General features: G+C 38.4%; 1 protein-coding gene across 1 annotated transcript in view; it reads right to left on the reverse strand.

Annotated features, from left to right (window-relative positions):
- MAST4 (microtubule associated serine/threonine kinase family member 4) overlaps positions 1-23,348 on the reverse strand; it is a 279,151-nt gene that overhangs the window by 124,969 nt on the left and 130,834 nt on the right. The window contains exon 5 of the mRNA XM_062513746.1: positions 18,594-18,625. Coding sequence (XP_062369730.1) covers positions 18,594-18,625 — 32 coding nt within the window. The remainder of the gene's footprint in view (positions 1-18,593; positions 18,626-23,348) is intronic.

Genomic DNA, 23,348 nt, shown 5'->3' on the forward strand with positions numbered 1-23,348 from the left:
GAAAAAGGTGGAAGCAGTAAACAATTACTTCATATTATAAAAACACACACATATTTTGAAAAACATGAATCCTTTTTCATCCTCTGCAGCTAGTGATATTATTCTCACAAGATGATTACATAATTTAGTGAAGACTGATTTTAAAAATATTTAAATTGCAACATCTCAAAAGAAGTATAATTATCAATTATTCATGGAAACCATTTTAATGAGATCTTTGATAAGACCCCCTCCTCCAAAACTCATGAGAAATTAGTAATGCTGTTTTTGTCAGAAAAAATATCTAGATCTTAGCCTGCCCACAGCTAACACACTGCTCCTACCAAAACATGCCTGACTAAAATGCAGAATTTCTGAGACACTTCACAATGTAGTTCTGGGGAACCAGTATGACACCTACATTTGTTCCTTGGAATAAAGTGCTCTGTCACCTTCATGTGATTATTAGAATAAATTATTTGCCACACTGCACGCTTACCTATGGCCCTCTCTTTAACACATGGCAGATGCCAGAGATAATACCTTTCATAGCCAAATAACTTTACCGCAGCCATCTGCAGCATTCAGGGTTTTGTTGGGCTTTTTTAAACCAGCAAGAATGGGGCAGTCCCAGGGAATACTAAAGGATCTGACATAACCACCTCTATTTACCTAGATAAAATCAGCAAGTTCTCATGGTGGCTGTAACACGCATACATACATGCCTGACATGTCAGTGAAGACTACAGGAATGTTATGTATGTATGTATGTATGTAGAGAAGAAATATTTGCTTTAACTAACATCTGGGGTAAACATATGCTGGCATTTATGAATAAAAGACTACACTTACTATCACTATACATTAAAATCACACATTTTCATTTAGCTACTCTCTAAATAGCTGAAAGCACACAAATTAGTTAATCAGTTTTAAGCGAGTATAAGTAAACACACTGCTAAATTAGGTAAACATACTTACTGCAGAAACTATCAGGAATCCTCCAAAATATCAATACAGGTTATTAGTGCAGCTACATATGTAAAATATGTCTTGCTCCTGATGAATTTTCACAGACAGCATTTTTATAACGCTTTAATCTCTTGCAGTGCTCTCTATTATTCAGCACAGAAAGAGGCCTTTCTAAAAGGCAGCACCAGGATAAACAAACAGCAACAGAGAGCTGAAGAGAAAGACAGACACCATGGCCTACTGACAGATTCTTCCCTGCAAGCTGACAGGATTCTTCATGCACTGAGATTCAGTAACTTTAAATACGCAAAAATGCTTTCTTTCCAAACACACTGCAATATCCTGGCTCCAGGCTCACACATTTGATGAAACAAACTGCAATGCATTGAAAATGTGTTCCTTCAACCTGGAGCTGCAGTGCTCCCAGGCTGTCAGCACAAATGTATGCTAAAAGCTCCTGACTGCACAAAAGCCGGCATCATGCAGAAACCATTAAAATATTAAAGACAGACAATACTTACTCCAAGGTCAGCCCTGGAATTTGTAGCCTTTCCCGCTGGGCTTTCATTGCTGTTATGTGTTACCACACTCTATTGTAATCATGACACACATTCACGGGCAGCATTCTGGCGATGACAGAGAGCCAAATGAACCACTATAAAGGAACGGACTGAGGATCTCTTGGGGGTGGGAGGGAGGACCACAAGTTGGGGTCCTTCCACCTCTATCTGCCACGAAAAGCCGCGGGCTGCCTCTCTCAGGTCAGTGGCAGCGCACACCGTGCTGCTTTAGCGGAGCGAACGGCACCTTCAGTTGTGCACATCATGTAATTCATCCCCGGAATTCCGCAGCAGCAGCCACTGCGCCGGCACACACACACACACACACACGCGCGCACACATGCTGCACCTCGGAGGATGCAGTGTCCCCCCTCCGAGGATGCAGTGTCCCCCCTCCGAGGATGCAGTGTCCCCCCTCCGAGGATGCAGTGGTCCCCCTCACTATGCCAGCCCACCGCGCAAAGCAGATGCTATGTTTGAAACAGTTCCTCTCGGCAAATGTCCAACGTTCACCACCCCCTCCGATCCTGCCGAATAGGATTGAGCCATCTTCTTCAGGTCACATTGTCCCTTTCCGTGGTAAACAGTTTCTGCAGTAATAAAAAAGCAAACTGCTGAACGAAAAGCAGGCTCTTCTCCTTTAATGGAGAGAATTATTTGCCAAGGTTTTTCAGAACAAATATATTCTTGTAACAAAAAGGTTAATACAAAAGGAGAAGTCATCGTTTCGTTCTGTCACATCTGCACCTGAATTTTAAAGGGAAATCATCTATAGTTTATAATGAGTAAGAGCCAAATCGCAGAAAAGTCTACTGATTTCAGTATTAAAAGTAGCATCACTTGAAAGTTAACCACTACACAACACTTTATATAGACAGTTTAAGATCAGTGCTGCTATGTAGGATTTTGGTTATAATTAAATTATATTCCTTTTTTAGACACTGTTTTATTTGGAGATTACAATTTTAATAAATATATACTGTGAATTGTTCCACGAGGAGTAGCATTTTTTTTCAGTGCTCTGCAAAAGACCAGAAAAGCAAAGTGCAAGTACTTATTTTCAGTAATTTTAGAGCTCGACTATTTTCTTTCACCCACCTACTTTTCCTGTACACAACAAAGTAAGTGAACCACATTATTTTATTTTTGCTAGAACTCTGGACCTGCTCTGTGGCTGGACAACTTTTATATACTAATCAAAAGATAGGACTAGATGAAGCTGCTACTTTTTAGGTCCTTGTCTTAACTTTGGAAGATGTTAGTGAGTTCACAGGTACCAGATTTCAGAGACAGAGGGAAATCTTCTAGTTAGGGAAACCACTGAACTGGATTTGGTGAACTTGATTGTTTTTTCAACCACACACACAAAAAAAGAATAATTAAATACTCCATTACATCTTTTATATCTCCTACACATTTCTACTGGAAAGTATTTTAAATTTATGTTACATATTATCTGGAGCCTTCATTTAAAGATATTGGAAACAAACCTAAAGGTTACACAGAACTATGCATTTGAATTTTTAAAACAGAACAGACACCAGGATTCTGAATGTTAATTTGAAGTCCTAGCAAGCAACCTGTAAGCAATCTCTGTAAGGAAATTCTAATTTCTTCTACCTCCCATAAGAAAGAGGAAGAATGAAATCAAAGGAGTTGAACTCCACCTCACTAACCACAATGGCTGAGTGCACATATTTGCAAGGGCACAAAGATCAGTAAAGCACCCAACTCTGAAGAGCACTTTCAGACAGGTTTTTCAAATTTTACTCAGAACACAAGCAGAACATTCATTTTTGAGGATATTCTCAAACTTGAAAAGTACAGCACAAGAATCAACTGTCTAACAGTCAATTCTGACACTGAAACTATCTGGTGAAGCTGCCATGCCTACAGGTTTTTTCATTATTGAGGTTGGAGACAATCATTTAAGAACAAAAATTCAACAAGAGTGCAGCAGAGCACAGGGTACTACAGCCACAGGTTCCTGGGTCTCTCCTAGCTGCCAAGAACATGCAGCTCCCTTTTCCCATTGTTCAGCACCTCTCAAACTAAGATCTGTACCATTAAAAATCCTTTGATAAAAGTATCTTTTGTATATAATACTTCTTCAGTTGCTGAAAAGTTCTGTTTCTGATGGAGAAAGATAATTTTGACAGGTAAATGGTGACTGTATGCACACCAGACGTACAGGTTTAGTTAAGCCCTAAAGGATGTTCGAAGAACAATTTTGTGGATACTAACCTTTAGTTTGGTGCTCCGTTCTGTTAGCTATGTAAGCATACACACACATAGCACCAAAGTACCCTTTGTTGTTTTATAAAACTGTTAACTTTTTGTTGAAGGCACAAAGAGTAAGACAGCATTAACACCTCGAGGAGGACAACCAACTCCAGTGAATCAGGAGGACACCAGAAATACTTCTATAAACAAACTAGCGAAAGGACTACCTCCGGAGGTGAAGGTACACTTCCATCAAAAATGCAGTACAAATTTTACACACTACTTCCATAAGGCAAATTTTACTGCTGAGGTGAACAGAAGTCCACAACAAAGGTGTTTGTTTTTTCCTCCACATGCAAAGGAACAGTCTATCACCAAACGCTACTTTGTGAAACACAGCAGTTGAGCACTTAGTGCATTTTACCCGCAGGAAGACAATACTAGCAGCTTGTCTTGTCTAAAAGGAAACTGAGGGGGACTGGCAGTTGGGTACAGGCTCTTAAATATAAACAGCTACACCTAAGGGCTATTTCGTGGCCATGATAAATCTTTACTGAGCTGATTCATGGAAGCACTTCGTATTACATTAATGGTAAATTATTCTAAACTGAGATTGAGCTATAGCTTGACTTTGAAAATTCTTCTTCAATACATTTTGCCTGATCCAGATAGAAGTTTAGAAAATCATGATTTACTGAAAAAGAGAGATGAATCCAGAGTAAAAGATCAAACTTTTCTCACTGTTGCAGTCTTACAGTTTTTGCAGGAACAAACAGGATCTGCTTCATGCATCTGGGGGCAAAAAAATGCAGCAATTTAATTAGATGAAGCCTTGCAAGGAAAAGCTGACTTCAAGTTTGATCAAAACATCTGTTTGCTCTTAATTTTGCACTGCTTAGATTTCATCTCACCAACGCAGAGTTGAGGAAGGAAGCGAAAGTTAGCAAGAAGGCTTATTGCTACTACAAAAGCTAAATGTAGATTAACCTGAAAATACTGGCAGATGTTGCCTATACTGACACAACTTCCATACAGAAAATGTCTCATCTGGAAAGAATGCCAAAAAGTCACTCACAGCACTGAAGATCTGCAAGCACTATATTCCTTTGTAAATGCAAACCCTGATCTCCTCTTAGATAGCTCAAGAGCATATTTAAAAAGTAAGATGTAGGAAAACATGGCTCAAATTATTAATTTACATCTTTACTGAGGTCTCTCCATCTTAGTAATCTCAGGCACCTGGTAAAAACTAAGCAAAACCAGAAAAGCACAGAGAAATGTTTATTTCCATGAAACACAAACCAGAAAGGTATTACTTCCATAGCAGTTATTAATGTTGTTTGCTTTCAAAACCCCTCTCTTCTACACACGTTGACTATTCTTGCTTTTTCCCCTTAAATAATGGCAACACAACAGTACCATTAAAAATGCAGGTGCCACTGGCTTTCATTATTCTGTAACATCTAACAATTGCACTAATACAATTCACAAATCAATGCATCCTTTGATTCTGCATGCGCTCTTGGCTAATGCTTTCCAAAGGTATTCTAGGGTTAGTATCAACTCTCAAAGAACAGTAACACCTTTCTGTCATAGTTCTTAACAGATTATTTCATCTGAATTTCTGTCATCTAATCTGTTTAGCACACCAATTCACACATTCATGCATTTCTACCAAGCAGAGCTGCTTCACTGCTAGAAGTTCTAGAAGGAATGATGCAGAAGCAGTTGAGAAGCAACACTGCTTCTTGGCATCAGAGAGATTCAAAACACAGCACGAGAGAAATGGGATTAAAAACCCACATACAATCTCTTTTTACAGACTTTCAACACAGCATGCCTGGGCATATTGTAACTACACACAAAAGAAGTCTGAAATATGAATCTTCCCTTTTGTTACCTCTGCCTGAAGTCAACAGACTGACCAACACAACGTGTATAAAGCAAACCTCATGCTTTAGCTATTTGTCAGAAAGTACCAAAAAGCATTCTTCATATTGATCTAACTGGCCAGTTTATTCAGGGTTGTTGCCACTTTTCCCGTTAGTATCTGAGTTAGGTCACAGCTAAGAAGCAAAACCAATAGTGAATGCAGTCCTTTTTCTTAGATCCCTCTCTGGTATATCACACTCATATGCTCAATCTCATAATAACTGCCCAATTTGCAACTGCAAGGAGTATTTCATGTTGGTCAGCTTACATAAGGAGGAGGAGCAGGTGAGCTGTCCTGTCGGCTTTCCTGGGGAAGGGAGGAAGTGGATGTGAATGACAGAAAGTGCCTGCATTTGCCCGCACCCAAAAGCTCATTTCACACAATGGGCTCAGCATGGCATGCAGAAATAAATTCCTTGTCACTGCAGGGTGGTGGGTAGATTTTGGTAGAACCTGCATGTCTCTGGGCTGTGTTCAATAAATGTCAGCACAGAGCACTATGAACTCCCAGGGTACAGTCATGATTGTTTAGTATGCCATGACAGAAAGACATACTAGACAACCCCTTCCAGCCCTAAGTCCTGTTAACATCATGGATGTATTGACATTTACAGGCATATCTATAAATCTGACACCAGTAGGCAACTTACAATAACACATTTTATTAATGTGTCACTAGAGTACACAGCAGAAGACTAGGTGTTTTTGCAAAACATGCCAGTCTATTTAGAACTCTTACTATTCTGTGAGGGAGTTTTAAAATTATAGTTCTAGTAAGCACTCTATTAAACTCAAACATATTTTAATAACTTTTTATAAATTAGTTGTGTATTCTGCTGATAGCTCTATGGTACGGTCTGCATTGCTAAAAATCTGAATGAATTGAAAGTGTTTAGTAGCAGTGTTAATTAGATATTAGAAATAACTGAACTGCTGTCAACCCACCAACTGATTGTCACATTGAACATCTTAACTAAAAACACTGATGCTAAAACATTGCAGACAAAAGGAATCAATAAACTTCCACCAACCAAGATCTGACAAAATCTCTCTGCAACTTCACTCACCTCCATTCTTCCACAAGGAGTTTCAGCTGTAGTTGTTGAACTCTCCCTGTAGCCAGGAAAGCCTCCTTGTGTGCAGAACAAACACATTTTAGATAAAGCAGGACTCGTACTGTCTGGTCCTGCAACTTTGACACCTCAGAAAACATAAAAATAATGAAGGTACGTGGCCAAATAATGAGAGAAAAAGTTCTCTATTCTCTGTCTAATATCATCTGAACTGTTAGTATAGATGACACCAGCAAGAAGTGTTAAAGGTGTTAGCAATCTGTTAAGGCAGCCTTCCTTGTATTTCACCAACCAGTGTCCCATCTCCCTTGACTAGGCAGTATCATTTTTGCACCTGCCTGTGCAAGCTCATAAATAACATCCCATACTAATTCAATACAATGGCATGCCCTTTGCCCAGAGCAACTCCCAGAGCAACTACTTCAGATTTGGACCATCTCCTACCATATTTCACTCTATAAGAAAAAAAAAAAAACTTAAAACAAAAAATAGAGAGCAATAAAAATAGCTCAACCAATGAAGTCTCTTGTCAACAGACTTTAAGCTAACACTAAAACTGTAAAAAGCTTGAGAAATTACATGTTAATAATAATTATGCTCTCAATCTGCACTGCCTTTCAAGAAAAAAGCATGTAAAAATTAAAGGCAAAAATAGATCTACTTTTTGAAGAGTTCTACATTACAGAAGATTTTAACAGCTGTTCTTTTTAAAGATAAGACCCTTGTTACCCAGGGATAATCTAAACCCGGGCTCTTAATGAGCATTTGTTTATCTGGTCTTCATTTAAGTTATTTCAGTGCTAATTGATGCCATTTAACTTTCCTGTATGTATTTTTTCGTCAAAAGAATGAAAACATAAAAAACCTCAAAGACATAAAAAATATCTATTGAACAGATTTTTTAGATCATGATGGTATTTGAATATCTTCTTCAAAAAGTTAAAGCAAAGTAGGAAATTTCATGATTCCACAGTCCAACCTGAAGCTGGATTTTCACTTACACCTATCTATCAACAACTAATATACACCTACAGAGTTACCAAGCTCTGTTTTGGCTGATTGATAACTGATTCCTTGTTAAGTCCCTATCATGTACATGAATACATATATGCTGCAGAAGAGGCTTCCCAACAAATTCTGTAAGGCTACCCCAGGTGTGCTTCAACTTTTGTTTTTAATTCACCTTCTGGTTTTCTTTGTCATTAAACAAATAGGTAGGCACGTGCTCCAAGTGGAGATGAGCAGCTGAAAGAAAGCCATCAGTCTTTCACAAAAAAAAAAAAAAAAAAAAATTTGAAGCTTCTTTTTATTTTAATCTGTCTTATGTTTATAAAAAACCCTATACACATCTCCACAGGGAATTCTGTCATTACAGACAAGTACAAATTAATAACATTGTCCATTATAAGATGGTATTTTCTTCCATCAAAGTAGATACTTAATATATGGAATCAAGTTTCGGCAGAAAGTTTGAGCAAATAATCCCATGGACATAATGAACACTTATAAAGAGAGCTAGAAAAGTCAAGTGTCATATTTTCCATCCTCAAGAGAGGTCCATTATACCTATAATACTCCTATTGCTCCAGTCAGATGTTTGTCTCTGATAGCGATTTCTGACGGCGAAACTGATAGCGATTTCACAACACTCCCAGGCTTCCACTCCTCTGCTACATTGTTCAGACACTGCTTCAACCATATCTGAGATGAATCCCCCTTGATCCAATTTAAACACACTACATCTTGCTGTACACCCCCCAATGACATACACAACAGTTTACTTCCTACTCATGGCAGATGTTACACACACTGGACGACTTTCATTAACATCCCTCAGCCTTCCCTTCTCTAAACTAAATAACCCCAGCACAGTATTTTTCCATATACCATGTCAAATTTTCAAAGCAGCCAAGAGTTGCGATCTCAGTTGGCTCATCAGTTTCCAGCTGATCCACCTCAATACACAGCACTCCAATATAAGGCCTTGTAAGTTCTGTGTGAGATAGAATAATGCTGCATGCTTTTACAGCTAAAAGTATCAGCTTCCCAGCACAAGATACCCACTGCCCTCCGAGAACAACTGTGATACCTTAAACTTCACAGATCACTTCTAAAACCCCACATCTATTCAACAGTCTTGCACATCTGCAGTATTTCCTGCAGGAGTAAGAAGTGCTATCTTACTTGGTATATTTTCTCCGTGTTGTTGGAATTATTTTGAAACCCCGTATTGTTCTTCAACATACTTGCGTTCTTCCCAGCTTGTTTTCTGCCACAAACTTCATCAACACCATCTATTCCATCACCTGTCACTAATGAAAAATAATTACTATAGCCAGTCAACCATGTTTAGTACACCTGCAGCCCAGTTTAATCTCCTGCTTAGTGTTTCTAGCTTATAAGCAACAAAGCAAAAGGCTCTTGAAAGTGACAATATTCCCACCCCACACCTTCACCTCATGGAGACACATTTGCTGGTATGGCTTGCTGGTAAAATCTGACTTTAAAAAAAAAAAGCCACCAAAGTTCTGATGTATAGATCAAGAACCTAAAAGCTTTCTGGATTTAGATGTATGTGGGTATATTCTTGGTATTTCTGACAGACATGTCAACCATAAAAACAGACATATTTTTAAATGCAAATGAAAACATTTTACATTTCTCCTAGCAGAATCTAGGAGACAAGCATTCACAAAATATGACAGTGATGTGTAAAAGCTCATTTTCAGAAGCATCTCAATGACACTAAGAAGAATCACGGAACAGCCAAGGCTGGGTCTCAGGGCCATACGTATGCATGAAAATAAACATGCCTGATTTAATCCTGTTTCCACCACATACCATGTTGAAGTGTGGTTACATATCTGGTCACCTGGTGGTAAAGTAGTACCATGTATCAGAGGGCAAAGAAGTATCCCAAATGTCCATGTTCCCTGCACAAGGTTTACAAAGGCACAAGAGAGCTTTTCCATCCAGGCTAGAACAGCAGGAACTTGCTTGCTTACAGCAGCACACTCAGCCCCATGTCACAAGCACCTGTAACAGCATGTTTGTCTCAAATACCATGCTTGCGTTCACTGCTTAGGGCCATGACCACACTAAACATTCATGAGTGAAGCCACTAGGATTTGAGGAAATGTGATTATATGCAATTACACTGCCTTTTGCACTGTGGCAGTCAACACACAATGAATATAAAGTACGAAACTCCCTGTGTCAGCCTTCTAGACTTGCTCCCTGTGGCAGTTATCTGCTACCCTTTTCAGGCAAGCACGGCAATAATGCAGATCCACTTATCCGCAGCACCCATTCTGACCTTTACACTCACATGCCTGTGAGATCTGCTGCAACACACTTCATTAAACCTCACAGGTCTAAGCTTGACTGGATAGCTAGGAAAAAATGTGATAGGGAAGTGGAAGCCCTACAATATTTGGGAGAAAAGACCAGGAGAGGACAGAGATGCCAGAGAAGAGCACATAGATGGAAGGAATGTGTGCTAATGCCAGGTTGGCTGCTGCCTTGACTCAGTGAGACTTGCTAAAGACTTCAGAGGCAGAGCTTGTTAATTAGTCCTTATGGAAAAGAATCCTATTATGCCAATGCAATATTTTCCTTCTCCAAACCTACTCAGGTTTGGAGCTCAAGAAGAGCTCTGTCCTACCGCCATCCACCCTCTCTTTTTCAGGCTGCCACAGAAGCCACCCACCTTCCCACTTCCCATGCTTTTGGCTAAATTAACCTATTCATTTTCTGAAAGCTCCAGTCTTTTGGGTAGCCATCAACCCCTCCACAAGACTGTACATGCTACCTGCCCCTCAACTCACCCCCAGGAGCCATCATCCATCCTCCTATACACAAAGCACTTGGCAACTAGGTTCTTGACATGCCTATCCCCATACAAAAACTACAATCACAGAGTGAGTTCTGCAAGCCTAAACCTGTGTCAGGACCTCTGCCCCAGCTCTCCACTGCTCTATCACAGAGAACATGCCTGCAGGGATGGCATTTACATACAGGCTGAAAAGACAAGTGGAAAACCTCCAGCAAAACAGAGCACGTGAAGGACTGCATTCAGTCAACAGAACTTTGTAAGACAGCATGACCCCTAACTCACAGGGGGAAGGGAGGCAGCAAACAGCAGGGTGAAAGGAAATTAACAGGATCCAGAAGTTTTAGACAGGGACAGAAGTGGTGGTAGGGGCCAGAATGGCCAGAGCCACTAACGTGACACCATTATGTTCATAAGATATAAAAGACTCAGCCAGTACAACCTAACTATAGAGCAGGTACTCTCTCAGCTATGGACAGCAGAGGTCCTGCTGCCACACTGTCATCTGCTTTGAAACTTTTAAGTCTGTCATGGACGCATAACTGCAGGTAACAAATACACTAAGGGCCTTTATGATAAGCAACAGTATAGGTTTAGAATACTGGCAGTAATAAAAAATGTTCAAGTCTGTACTTCATAGGAAAGAGTGGGAAAAAATACTTCCCCCCTCCTCTGAGACAAAACAGAAGTGGTTCACTGGGAATTCATGATTGTTATTCATGACAATTGTAGAAACTCAGCCTATACTCTATGTAATGGAATAGCAATAATATTGAAAATTTCAAGGGGAAAATCTGTAATGGAAGAATGACTAACTGAATATGCAAGGCAGGCAGATTCCTGACGTTCAGCAATGCCTCTTTTCTTCTGAGAGCACATACTCAGAATACAGGTGTTCCTACTGGCACCAAAGGAAAAAACATTGTCCAGAAAAACCTGAATGCTTCTTTTCTTAAGGTAAAAGCAAACATTTATTTGCAGTCAATACCTCACCTTTAACCCCTATCAAAAACAAACTAACAAAACAAAGAGAAAACAAACAAACAAAATCCAACCTCTCATTACAATTCTTTAAGCATAGCATAGGTTCATCAAGGCATCATGTACTCCTCCCACAGCCCTACCAAGACCTCAATCCTACATTAGTTAAATAAGTGTGTACAGTAGGAAGTACACAGCCTCAGGAAGTGCTCTCTGTAGGTTAACAGATTATTCAAAAGTTTGTAGCATCACTGCCAAAAAAAAAAAAATCAATTCATCATTACAGCATGCAGCAGCCTGGATGATATAATTCATCAGGACATTGCAATTCCTTTTGTGACTAACAATTCTTCTTAAAAAAAATTCAGATATTCCTTCACTGAAGAAAACTGAACTTCCTGAATTCATGACACTGGAAAAAAAAAAAAAAAAAAAAAAACAGTGAATGAAAAGCTGCCTCAGCACATCAGGTTTTCAAGGTTTACTATTAGAAATTCAAGCTATCCTGACTAGCAGTGATTACACACATGATGCTCTTCTGCCAGTTTTCTCAATGCATAAGTACTTTTTCAGGCAGCAGAATAAAACAGGTAACTATATGGTACTTTTTGTGTATGTGATGCAATTTTGCAACTGTACTGAAACAAAATAAAAGACAAATAATTATATTCACTGAGAACACACCTTCTGTTCACAAAAACAAGTAAGAAGACACAGCCAATGCTGATTTTAAAATGCTTATATACATTGATCACATTTCCCACTGCCAGACAGAATTTAATCACACAACTATTGCACTCATACACTGTTACCCCTACACCCCACCCTGATGCTCAGACATCAATACTCCCTTGCTACAGCATCTCACATTTCCAGCTATTAAAATTCCCCTGAGCGTTTTCTGTACACTCTTGCTCTAAGCTTTGCTGCTTCTATGTACACAGAAACACTGCAAACACCATCAACTGCTGGTTTAACAGGTAAAGCAGGATATAAGGGCAGGATATCTTGGCACCTACTTTCACATCACCAGTAACCCATTAGCCATGAGATCCGGCCCTCAAACCAGGCTGAGCATCATGCATTATGATTTTCTGCATGTATAAAAATATTTTAAACTAGCCTACAGCACAAACATTTTTCACTTTAGGCAAAGCTTGAAGGCACCAAGATATTTGATATTGTTTGCTTCCACCAAGAATCATGTGACCCTCCCACTCTGAAATTCTGCAGAATGCCTACTTTACCACAGCTTGACCCTAGAGGCTGATTTAATTTTGCTTTTTTGCTGTGACTTAAGTTCTATCACTATTTTGATAAATAATTACTTAAGATTATTTTTTATTCTTGACCCTGTCCTTGCCTAAGTAGCTGAAACAAAATTCCAACAGGCCACAACACACCCACCACACTGCAGAGAAACATGGTACCAGGTCATTTTACATTACTTAGACAGCACAGCAGTCACAGAACAACAGTAGATAAATGCAGTGTTACACAATCAAGCTTTAAAGCACGATTACCTCATTTTCGGAGTATCATTTCTCCAGGAAGGCAGGTTATTTTTAAGAATTTTATTATGTATTATCTGAATAGTTTTCAAATACACAAGAAAAGTCATCACCATCACTATCTTTTTTTTTGCATGTGTAGATAAAGGTGTGTACATGTACATACACACAAATAGGTAAGCATGAATTTACAAATAAAAATGTCTCATAAAGCTTTAAAATACCCTCAACATAGTATACATAATTTTTCCCTGAAAAGGGACATGATGAATTACATTAAAACAGATAATTCCTTTTTCTAGCACATGATGTGATAAATCAAAAAAAAAGGACATAACTGGATATACACAGATATACTAGTAAAATCCGAGTTCAAAGACAACTGCAGATATACATAATAATAACAATGGTATAAACAGAGCAGGGATGCAAATTTGTGTATACAAGCACCAAAAATCCCAACAGAATGGCCTGTACTGTTAGCCAAGGACACAGCAAACAGCAATAAAATACCAGGGGACATGTTGTTTACATCTAAATCAGGCCTGTGCTCTCCATAGCACAAAGGACTTATTTACAGAAGACCATGCACTGACAACAAGAAGGTGGCAACACTGCAAGAGCCACAATTCCCCGTTAGGTCAGCACTACTTTAAAAGAAGGAAACACAGACAATGGGTAGCACACTCACACAAAATTTATGGAGGCTGAAGTAGGCATGATTGTGAGGGAAAAGGGTCATGTTATAGTAACTGTTGGCTCCTAAATTATACAAATACATAACCAAGTTTTTCATTGTCAATCACAAGGAATCTAAAAGATGCAAACAAAAAAAAATTCAGTGACAGCAACAGAAAACCCTTGAAAACTAAGGACAGAAACAGTTCTAGTAATGACACTAAAGAATATGCAACTTGAGAATCAAACACAGGCTATGGAGAACAGCCTGGAGCATAATCCATCCATACCAGAACAGAAAAATTCATTACCTGGCAACAATAATTAATCTACTCCACTCTCCAAATTTAAAATAACAGGTCACCTATGAACACAGACAATTTTTTTATGATGTAGATGTCTATGTCCACACAGAAACCATCAATCAAATTCCAGTTTTGTTCACCTTCATGACAAGGGCCTCAGAAGTTTTTTTTCTCTTTTTTTGACACTATGAATCATTCTCACTTTTCCCCTAAGGGTAACTGACAGTCCATCTTCTTCATTGATAAAAACACTTTCTTAAAAAATTGTTTTTCTTTTCTTGACACTTACTTAATCAAGCATCTAAGCAAGCAGTGGTTTTAACTACTGGTCCTCTTGAATTCTTGGCTGGCCACAATCTTTTGTTGCTACTATCCAAGTGTATCAACTATTTCACTGAAATGTAGAAATTAATTTAGTGAAAATTCTGTGACCAGCTTTGACATTTGTGCAAGCAGATTATGTAATTGCTGGTACTGAACTTGAGTCCATATTTTATAATTACAGAAATTAACTTCAGAGCTGTAAGGAGAAGGAGAGATACAGCAAAAATAAATACATTAGATACATCTCCAAATCAAACAGAAACTGAAAAATTAAACAAAAGAAGACAGAAAGAGAACAGATTTAGTCTGGAAAAGTAAGGAATTTTGCTTCTAGGGCACATACTTTAAGCACTGAGGCTCCTACCAAAGGAGAAACTGCCTCTACTTACATCTTCTCATATATTACTGCTCCTGAAGGCTCCTCTCCACCTCAGAGAAGCCTGCTGTAAATTTTCTTTTAGGAGAATGGCATTTTAAAGCAGAATATACCTACTCAAAGCTGAGTGCAATTTTTTTTTCCCACAACTTTTGAGTTCACTCCCTCTGTCTATAAAAAGTTCTCATTTTTCTTAAGTCTGCCAGTATGTAAGGAAACAAATCAGGATAAGGACACTCTATCTTAAATTCAGTGATGGAAACTTATCTGCTTAACATACACTGAGAGACCACTTGTGGCTACCTACTTCAGCTAGATACACTATGAATGGGCAATGGATAGGGATGTGTGGATGCTATCAGGTATTCCCTGGTTCATAAAAGGATCTGTGTGCTTCACAAACAGCAGCACTTAATTCTGATCAAATTAAATCTGTATTTCTGAGTCTGGCTTAACATTAAGCACAAGCATCTTCCTTGATAATACAGAATCATAGAACAGTCTGAGCTGGAAGGGACCCACATGGATTATCAAGTCAACTCTTAAATGAATGGCCCCATACAGGGATCAAACCCACAACCTTGGTGTGCACCATGATCTAACCAACTGAGCTGGGGTTAGGATTAAAAGTGTTTGGTGAAAATAAATCAATAAAAATATTCTACCAAGATATAATTAACCCATCTCCATTGTAATAGTGTGAAAAAAAATATATTCCTATTTAGTTTTGCAGTGGACTTTCAAAGAGGCATACTAACAGCCATGCATGTTTACAGTCATGCTAAGCTTATATAATGTTTACAGTCATGCTAAGCTTATATAAAGTCAGTTTTGCTGGAGTCAGCCTGAGAGAAAGCTCCCTTCTATTCATCCTGCCTCCAAGCCACTGCATCCTGCTGCCAGAAAGAAAGGTATTCTTGCAACTGGGCAGTTTAACATGCTGAAGAAACTGCATGAAGCTAGCTGCAACCTGGATCAATTCTGCCTGTGTCCAGAGAAGCAGTTGTGCCAACACAGCCAGGGGGTGCTCCAAGCATGGAAAAGCTCACTTCTCAGTCAACCACGACTCTGTCTAAATTTATGTCAACTACACTAAGATTGCTCACTCCTGAAATAGCTCTCCCTGTCCTGTTTAAAGCTGTGTCCTTGGCATGACACTGGATCTGAAGCTCCGAAAGACATGTGAGATGTACCTACCTGAACTGTTCAGGACCTCTAGATGTCTATGCCAATGAACAGATAGGACTTTTCACAATTTGAAATTCAATCTTCATGTCAACATTTATACAATATGCAAATACAGCAGCCAACACAGCCCATGCACACAACCCCTGATGCTACAGCTATTGATAACCTCAGCAGTATAAGCCTTTTTAATTAAGTACTATTAAAGTAATTATAAAATACCATTGTATTGGGCTTGCATGGCCAGGTTTTAGTAGCACTACAAGGCAGCTTCTGTGAGAAGCTGCTAGAAGCTTTCTCTGTGTCTGTCAGATCCATGCTAGGCAGCTCCAAGACAGACCTGCCATTCACGAAGGTTGAGCCAAATAAATGATACTAACACCTCTGTCATGACAGATTTAAGAAGGGGAAAAAAAACTTGTTGCACAGGTGTGACTGCAGCCAGATAAAAGTAGAGCAACAATGTGTGGGAGGAAGAATCCTGCAGACACCAAGGTTGGTGAAGGAGGGGCAGGAGGTGTTCCAGGGGCCAGAGCTGAGGCTCCCCTGCAGTCCACGGTGCAGCCCATGGTGAGGCAGCTGTGCCCCTGCAGCCATGGAGGATCATGGTGGAGCAGAGATCCACCTGCAGCCCCTGGAGGAGAACCAGGCCAGAGCAGGTGGATGCCTGAGAGGAGGCTGTGAATTCATGGGAGGCCTGTGCTTGAGCAGAGTCCTGGTAGGACTTGTGACCCTGTGGGGGACCCACACTGGAGCAGGTTGTGCCTGAAGGACAGCACCTTGTAGAAAGAGACCCACACTGGAGCAGGGGAAGGACTCCTCTCTCTGAGCAGCATCAGAAACAATGCGATGACCTGGCCATAACCTCCATTCTCTGTCTCTCCTGTGCCACTGAGAGGGGAACGGTAGAGCCAGAGAATGATGGAATGGTGAGGGAAGGTATTCTTAATATTTATTTTACTTGTCATTATTCTGGTTCTTTTAGTCAATATTCCCAATTCAAGTCTGTTTGGCCTGTGACAGTATTTAGTGAGTAATCTCTCCCTGTCCTTATCTCAGCACAGGAACCCTTCATTGCATTTTCTTGCTTCTGTCCAGTTGAAGAGGAGAGTGTCAGAGAAGCTTTGGTGGGTGCCTGGCACGCAGCCAGGGTCAACCCACTACAATCATCAGCAGAAACCTAAGCATTTTAGTAACTGGATATGATTATGCTGACAAGGTACTGTTCTCTACTACACTTTATGAAGCCTCAGCAACATCACAGAAAGCACACTAACTTCTCAGTAATCAGCTAAAACAATATATATGTGAACACAACTGAGGTGATTGCACTGGAGTAATTTTTTGGATCTGGAGTAAACTAACTAATAACGTTCAATGTCAAACATCCTAGCAAGAGTAAGTAAGGTCAAGTCCCAGGAGCCACTTTTTGCTCTGGTTGAACAGCAGTTTAGCAATTAACTTTACCAGAGTCAGTCTTCTACCCATGCAACAGTTTCAGGTTAATATAAAGCACCAAGGACACCAAAAGAATGCACCAAAAATAATTTTCTTTTAACTATTTTTCTATCTGTCACTGAAATACTTAAATAATTAAATACTTGACAGGAAATTAGTTTTCTATTTTCTTTGACTTTTCTTACATAATGGATTTGCTTGCTGTCTAGCATAAGACTTCTCATGCATCCAAACCTAAAACAAGAGTCTTTTCCAACATAGCAGATATCCTATTAACTACAGACTTCTGGTATGCTATTTGAGTCAGGACAACAGAGCACTTCACTTTCCCAGCAGTTACAGTTTCAGTTATTCCCATATCTCACCTACTATCACTAAGACCTACACAGCATTATCAAGCTGAAATCAAGTAACTGGACTCTTGTGCAAGGGCACGGGGTTTTACTCAAAACATGTTGTCACCAATAGTCTTGTAAGGGCTATAGTACTATTTTTGAAATAAAGCAGTAAGTGAACAAAGTTTGCTTCAGAAGATGTTTTGTTTTTATCCCAATAGCTTCTTAACAAGTTACTAACACAGAATAAGAAATTAGACAGATGCAAATAAAAAAACATAAGCTTTAAAACCAAACAGCTCAAAACTACTGGAGAGTCAAAGCCAAGTATAGAAATCTACACGAAGCACAATTGAACTCAGTATCTGAGTATATATTATTATAAGTAACAATTTATACATGAATATATAGTCTTTATTTCCATAATCAAAATAGTAGCTTAACAATCCTATACATTTAGTGGAACATATGAATTCTTTTTTCCTACCTTCTCATCCACAGGACTGTTCACAGAGTTCCATAAACATGCCAAGTTTCTTTTATATCATTCACAAAGAAAACATGTTTCTTGCTCGATTTTTAACAAGAAAAATCTTTAATAGAAAACAAAAACCTGACCTTAAGAACTTTTTGTCCTTTTGGAAAATCCCTCACAATAGCTTCTCCAAAAGATGGGCATAAAAATGGTCACTGCACAACACACAGGTTTTCATTTACAATTCTCATTTCTTTGTATATATTCTAAGGCAGATCAACTGCCACATTTAAGCTCCATTCTAACTGCCCTGAAAAGAAAACTAGCCTACTCTAAACTGTCAAAAATACATACTACGGTCTGAGCCCAACAGAGAAAAACTTCATGTACTTACAAACTTCCTCTTCTTGGAAGGCTCAACTCTTTCTGCAACAGAAAAAAAGTTACAGTAGTATTAGCAATAAAGTATTTTAACTGGATCTGGTCTTTTTAAAGAAAAGTATTGTAATCCTCTCCTCCCATCAGTGGCAGAGAGAAAAAAGTGGTATATTTGGACAGCATGTTACATGTACCACCTTCCTTTCTCATTTGAAGTAACAGCATTAGCATTTGGAAAAGTCTGAGCCTTTTTGTAGCAGCAATACTACAATATTTCAAGCAATACACAGATCTTACAGAAAAGACTTACAGTCAACTATGATGCACTAGCAACACTAATAAAATTTGCCAGTCACTGACAAAGATGAACTATGTTGTCATAACTTGTAAAAGTTGTTAATAACAGGATCACAAGCTGAACAGGTGGCCATTGCCATCAAGCTTTCTACACTGTATTCTTAAACCCAGAAAGGATTAAGTATACAATAGTCTGGTCTGCAATAAATAACTAAAATTTATTACAATCTTCTGCAAATTAATAGTGTAACAACAGAAACACCACTGTTAAACTTTTCTAAACTTTCTGTTAAGCTTTTGCTGAGAACAGTTGAATAGTCAAACTATATTTTAACAGTTAAACAAGTTTTTATGGGATTGACAAGATAGCCTGCTAGGCAAATGGAAACTGCAAAACAAACATTTTACTGTTATTTTAGTGTAGAAGAAAGCCACGAGATCCATAAAGTTTTGCCCATCAGAAACAAACAAAATATATATACCACAAGTATACATTATCGTATATTATATAAAACACAGAATAGCTGAGGTTGGAAAGTATCTCTGGAGATTCTCTGGTCCAACCTAGGCAGTTGGCAGAGGCAGTTGCAACAGAGTACTCAAAACTACATCCAGTTGGGTTTTGAACATGATTTTGAGTATTTTGCAAAGACGGACACCCACAACCTCTCCAGGCAATCTGTTCCAATGTTCAATTACCCCAATCTTTTTTTATTTCTCACATGAACTTGAATTCTACATTAGTTTAGCATTATCTTTGCAATCATGCCCAGCAGGGAGAATCAACTGCGTTCAAATGAAAGAACAACTTGTCTGAGGATACAGAGTCAACTAGAGGATACACAGTCAAGACAGATTTGAAGATGAATGGCATCATCCCTGTTGGAAGATAAGGTTGTATATGCAAATGGTTCAACTTATGTGGTTGGATGCATTTAGTAATTCAATTGCATTCCTTTATGTTTACTTACAATGACCTCACAAAAAGTTGTTTTAAAGTATGTAGCAGACACTCCATTCTAGAAGTTATCAAGGGGAGTAACTGGAAAATTCTCTTTCAAAAGTAAATAAACTACATATATGTATTCTGTGTATGTGCACGTGCATTTATTTCACACAGTAAAAAAAAAAGTTATAGGTATTAGCCAGAAAAGAAATATGACAATACAATCAAATGGACAAAAATAGTTCAGCCAGGCACCTTAGATAAAAGGCCACAGGGAATGAATAATTATGCATTCTTTTCAGAGTTTTAAATGGTGTGCAGTAAATAAAGCCTGGGCTGCTAACTGAATGATAAGGACTAAAATATCAAGTAGCAGTTCAATTCCTGAGCACCGCCCATCCTGTTCACTGAATGAGGAAGGAAAAAATAGTGTGAAACAATGCAATTAGACATCGTAATGCAAAGGCACAGGAGAGGAGAATTAGGGGCCTTGGTAACAAATTCTGGTACTTCCTAGGAAGTTCCAGCAACTGTTCAGAATTTGCATTTTAAAACAACATCTTTTAGCATAACATGTGCTTACATACAAAAGAACAGTTACACCTGCATACAATACTGCATTATGAAGCTGAGTAATTCCCTTCAATTTAAAATGTCACATTCATCATGAACAAAATGTTACTGCAAGTTAGAACCCACGTACTTCCCTTTGTGGTTTTTTTCTTTAATATTTACAATGTCATTGTGTTCTTTTTCTAACATGTAACTTTACTTTTAATGGTAGGCACTGTCATACTGTAGTAGACAATGCTTGTGGGAAAGCTGCCAAACAGTATGAGCAAGAATCATACATGGGTTTGAGCTGCAACATGTACTTTAAACTTGTTTTCTATGAATCTGTTTTTTTGTTTTATTCAGAGTATTTTGCTTGTAGTTTACCATTATAACAGCAGCACAAATGAGAGACACTGGCTTCTGTAGACACCTGAAATCACATTCGTCTCTTGGCACATTCTCATGCATTCCATGCTGACGTACTACTTTTGACTACCAAATGAAGTTCCAAAAGAGTAACAGCTCACTGATAAAGATGTTAAAAACTGCCAAGACCACCTCGTATAATGGAAAAAATAAAGCACAACCTTAAGTACGTAATTAATACAGGACATTTTACAAAATATTGTGTTCCTAAGGCAGGATTTTAAAACAATATATATATTTTAAAAAAAAAAAGAAATACTGAAATAAAACAGATATCCTTCCTGGATAAAACTTCTATCCACATTTTTTGTTTCTATTACAACCATAGTGTTAAAATAAAAGTTCAGTTCTCTCATGCTTCTCCAGCTGGAGTACCTTCAAGAAAAAAAAAGTAACCTAAAATGTAGTAAACAGAAGCATGTTCTTCTCTCAGATCAGACTGAATTATTACAGCTCCTACACTACTTTTTTGGTGTTACTTAAGACTCACACACACCAAAGACTTTCAGCCTGAAGAATTAATAGCTTACTGGCTGTGTCACTACTTTCTGACTTTCTGCCTCCTGAGAAGGCTCACCAACAAGATGCTAGCTTTGCAATACTACAGCAGAACTACACAACTGGCTCTACACAAAACAGGTGGGAAAAGCATGAACATGTTGTACTTGGGGCTTAAATCTATTTTATAGCTTAGATTAGAGAAATAATTTATCTCCTTGGTATGCAAAACACTATTTGTACTAAAAAACTAAAGACAACACTTTTACCCTGCCTCTTCTAGCTGTTTTTGTCACACCACTTAAAACAGGAGCAAATGATATCAAACCAAAAATCAGTCAGTTCTTCAGGCTTGCAACAGTCCAGCTCAGAACTCCAAATGACCTGCTGTAACCAGTTTTCTGGCAGTTCAGTGTTTCCTTTCTGAAAGCCTAAGTAGAAGACCCAGAAGACCTGTCTGCCCTAGTTCCACTGCTCAGCATCCAACGCATGCAGACTGCTGAAGGTAAAACTTAGCAGGGTCAGGACCTTTGGGCCACATGCTTAGCAGGCAAGCACCTGGGGCATTAAATAAAGAAAAAGATGCCTTCACTATGACTCTGCAGGGTCCTCAGACACCAGCTCTGCCCTGGAGGATCCCACTGTGCTCTTTCGCTCTTGTCCTACATGGAATTGTCCTCTTCTAGTTGAAGTTGCAATAGTTTTAGGGCTATTTCATTCCACTGCAATAACACAAAACAAATTTAATGGACCAGAGACTCTTGCCCTTGAGGCACTGTGCATCTCAAAAACTATTGCCACAAAATACAATAAACCTTGCCTCAAGTTTAAGAGATCTGTGCAGGCCCTGCCAAATTGCTGTGATGTAGCATTAAGAACCAGGTATAGTGAATGTAATTGTAGCTATCATTAATCAGTACAAACTCTCAACTTTGTGCATTTTACTATCAATAACATGCTTTGACAAGAACATTTTTTATTATTATTTCAGTAATTACAATTCTTTATCTGGTTCTACACACCTCCAAGACACTTCAGTATGCACAAGTTCAGTATCTTCACCACAGTGCAGATATGCAGCCTTATGAACAGATCATACTGAACAAATAAAACACAGTCAACTTTATTCTGGGTCAAAGTTTTCACCCTACTATCTCGAAATACAGTTTAGAAAACAAAACTATGTAAATAGATTTGAACAAATGAGGTGACTTAGAAATAACTTCTTCACTTTTCTTGTAAAGATTATCAGCAATTTACAGAAAATTTAAAATACTGAATTTCATCCCCTATATGCTAGGAAGAAAAAATGTCATTAACTTATTGCTTGTTACTGGTTCAGTTTTAAACAACCAATAAAAAGTTGCACCGTTCATGAACTACCAAAGACACAGCTAATATTGTTAAAACAAGGTTCATCTTACAATCACAGTAAATTTGCTTCATCTTCTGCAATCTTCAAATATTCATGAAGTCTTTCAATGTTTCATAAAAGCAGTCTGGAAAAGTGCACCTTGTCAAAATAAATTTTGGTTATGCATTCTTCAGCCAGTGAGGTATTAAGTATAATAAGATTAATACAAGTGCTTTGTGTTTTTTTAAACACTGTTGTTTTACCCATCCATCATAAACTGTAAACATCTGACAGCTTTCTGGTAGGCTATGTTAGATCTTAATGGCTTAAAATTGTAACACTATCACTGCATTAATAATAATAATAATAATAGGAAGGAAAAAATCAACAATGGCACACAATCACCTTCTTATCATCATCAATGATAGCAAGACTTACTGCTTTGAGGGATGAATTTGAAGTATTTCCTAAGTAATTACGATGTTTTTGCTGAAGATAAACTGAGGGATGACAGCAGATCTTCCATTTGAATGTGGCAATAAGGAAAGAAAGCAGTGCAAATAACAAGGTAAAGGATTGTTTCCGTCTATCAGAGAAAGGTATTGCACCGCACAAGAGCTTTTCACAAGCTAATCTTGACCTCTTTATAAGATTAATATATCAAGTCATTGCACTAATCTATTCTAAATACCTTC

The sequence above is a fragment of the Cinclus cinclus genome, chromosome Z, assembly GCF_963662255.1.
Source record: "Cinclus cinclus chromosome Z, bCinCin1.1, whole genome shotgun sequence".
Lineage (NCBI taxonomy): Eukaryota > Metazoa > Chordata > Aves > Passeriformes > Cinclidae > Cinclus > Cinclus cinclus.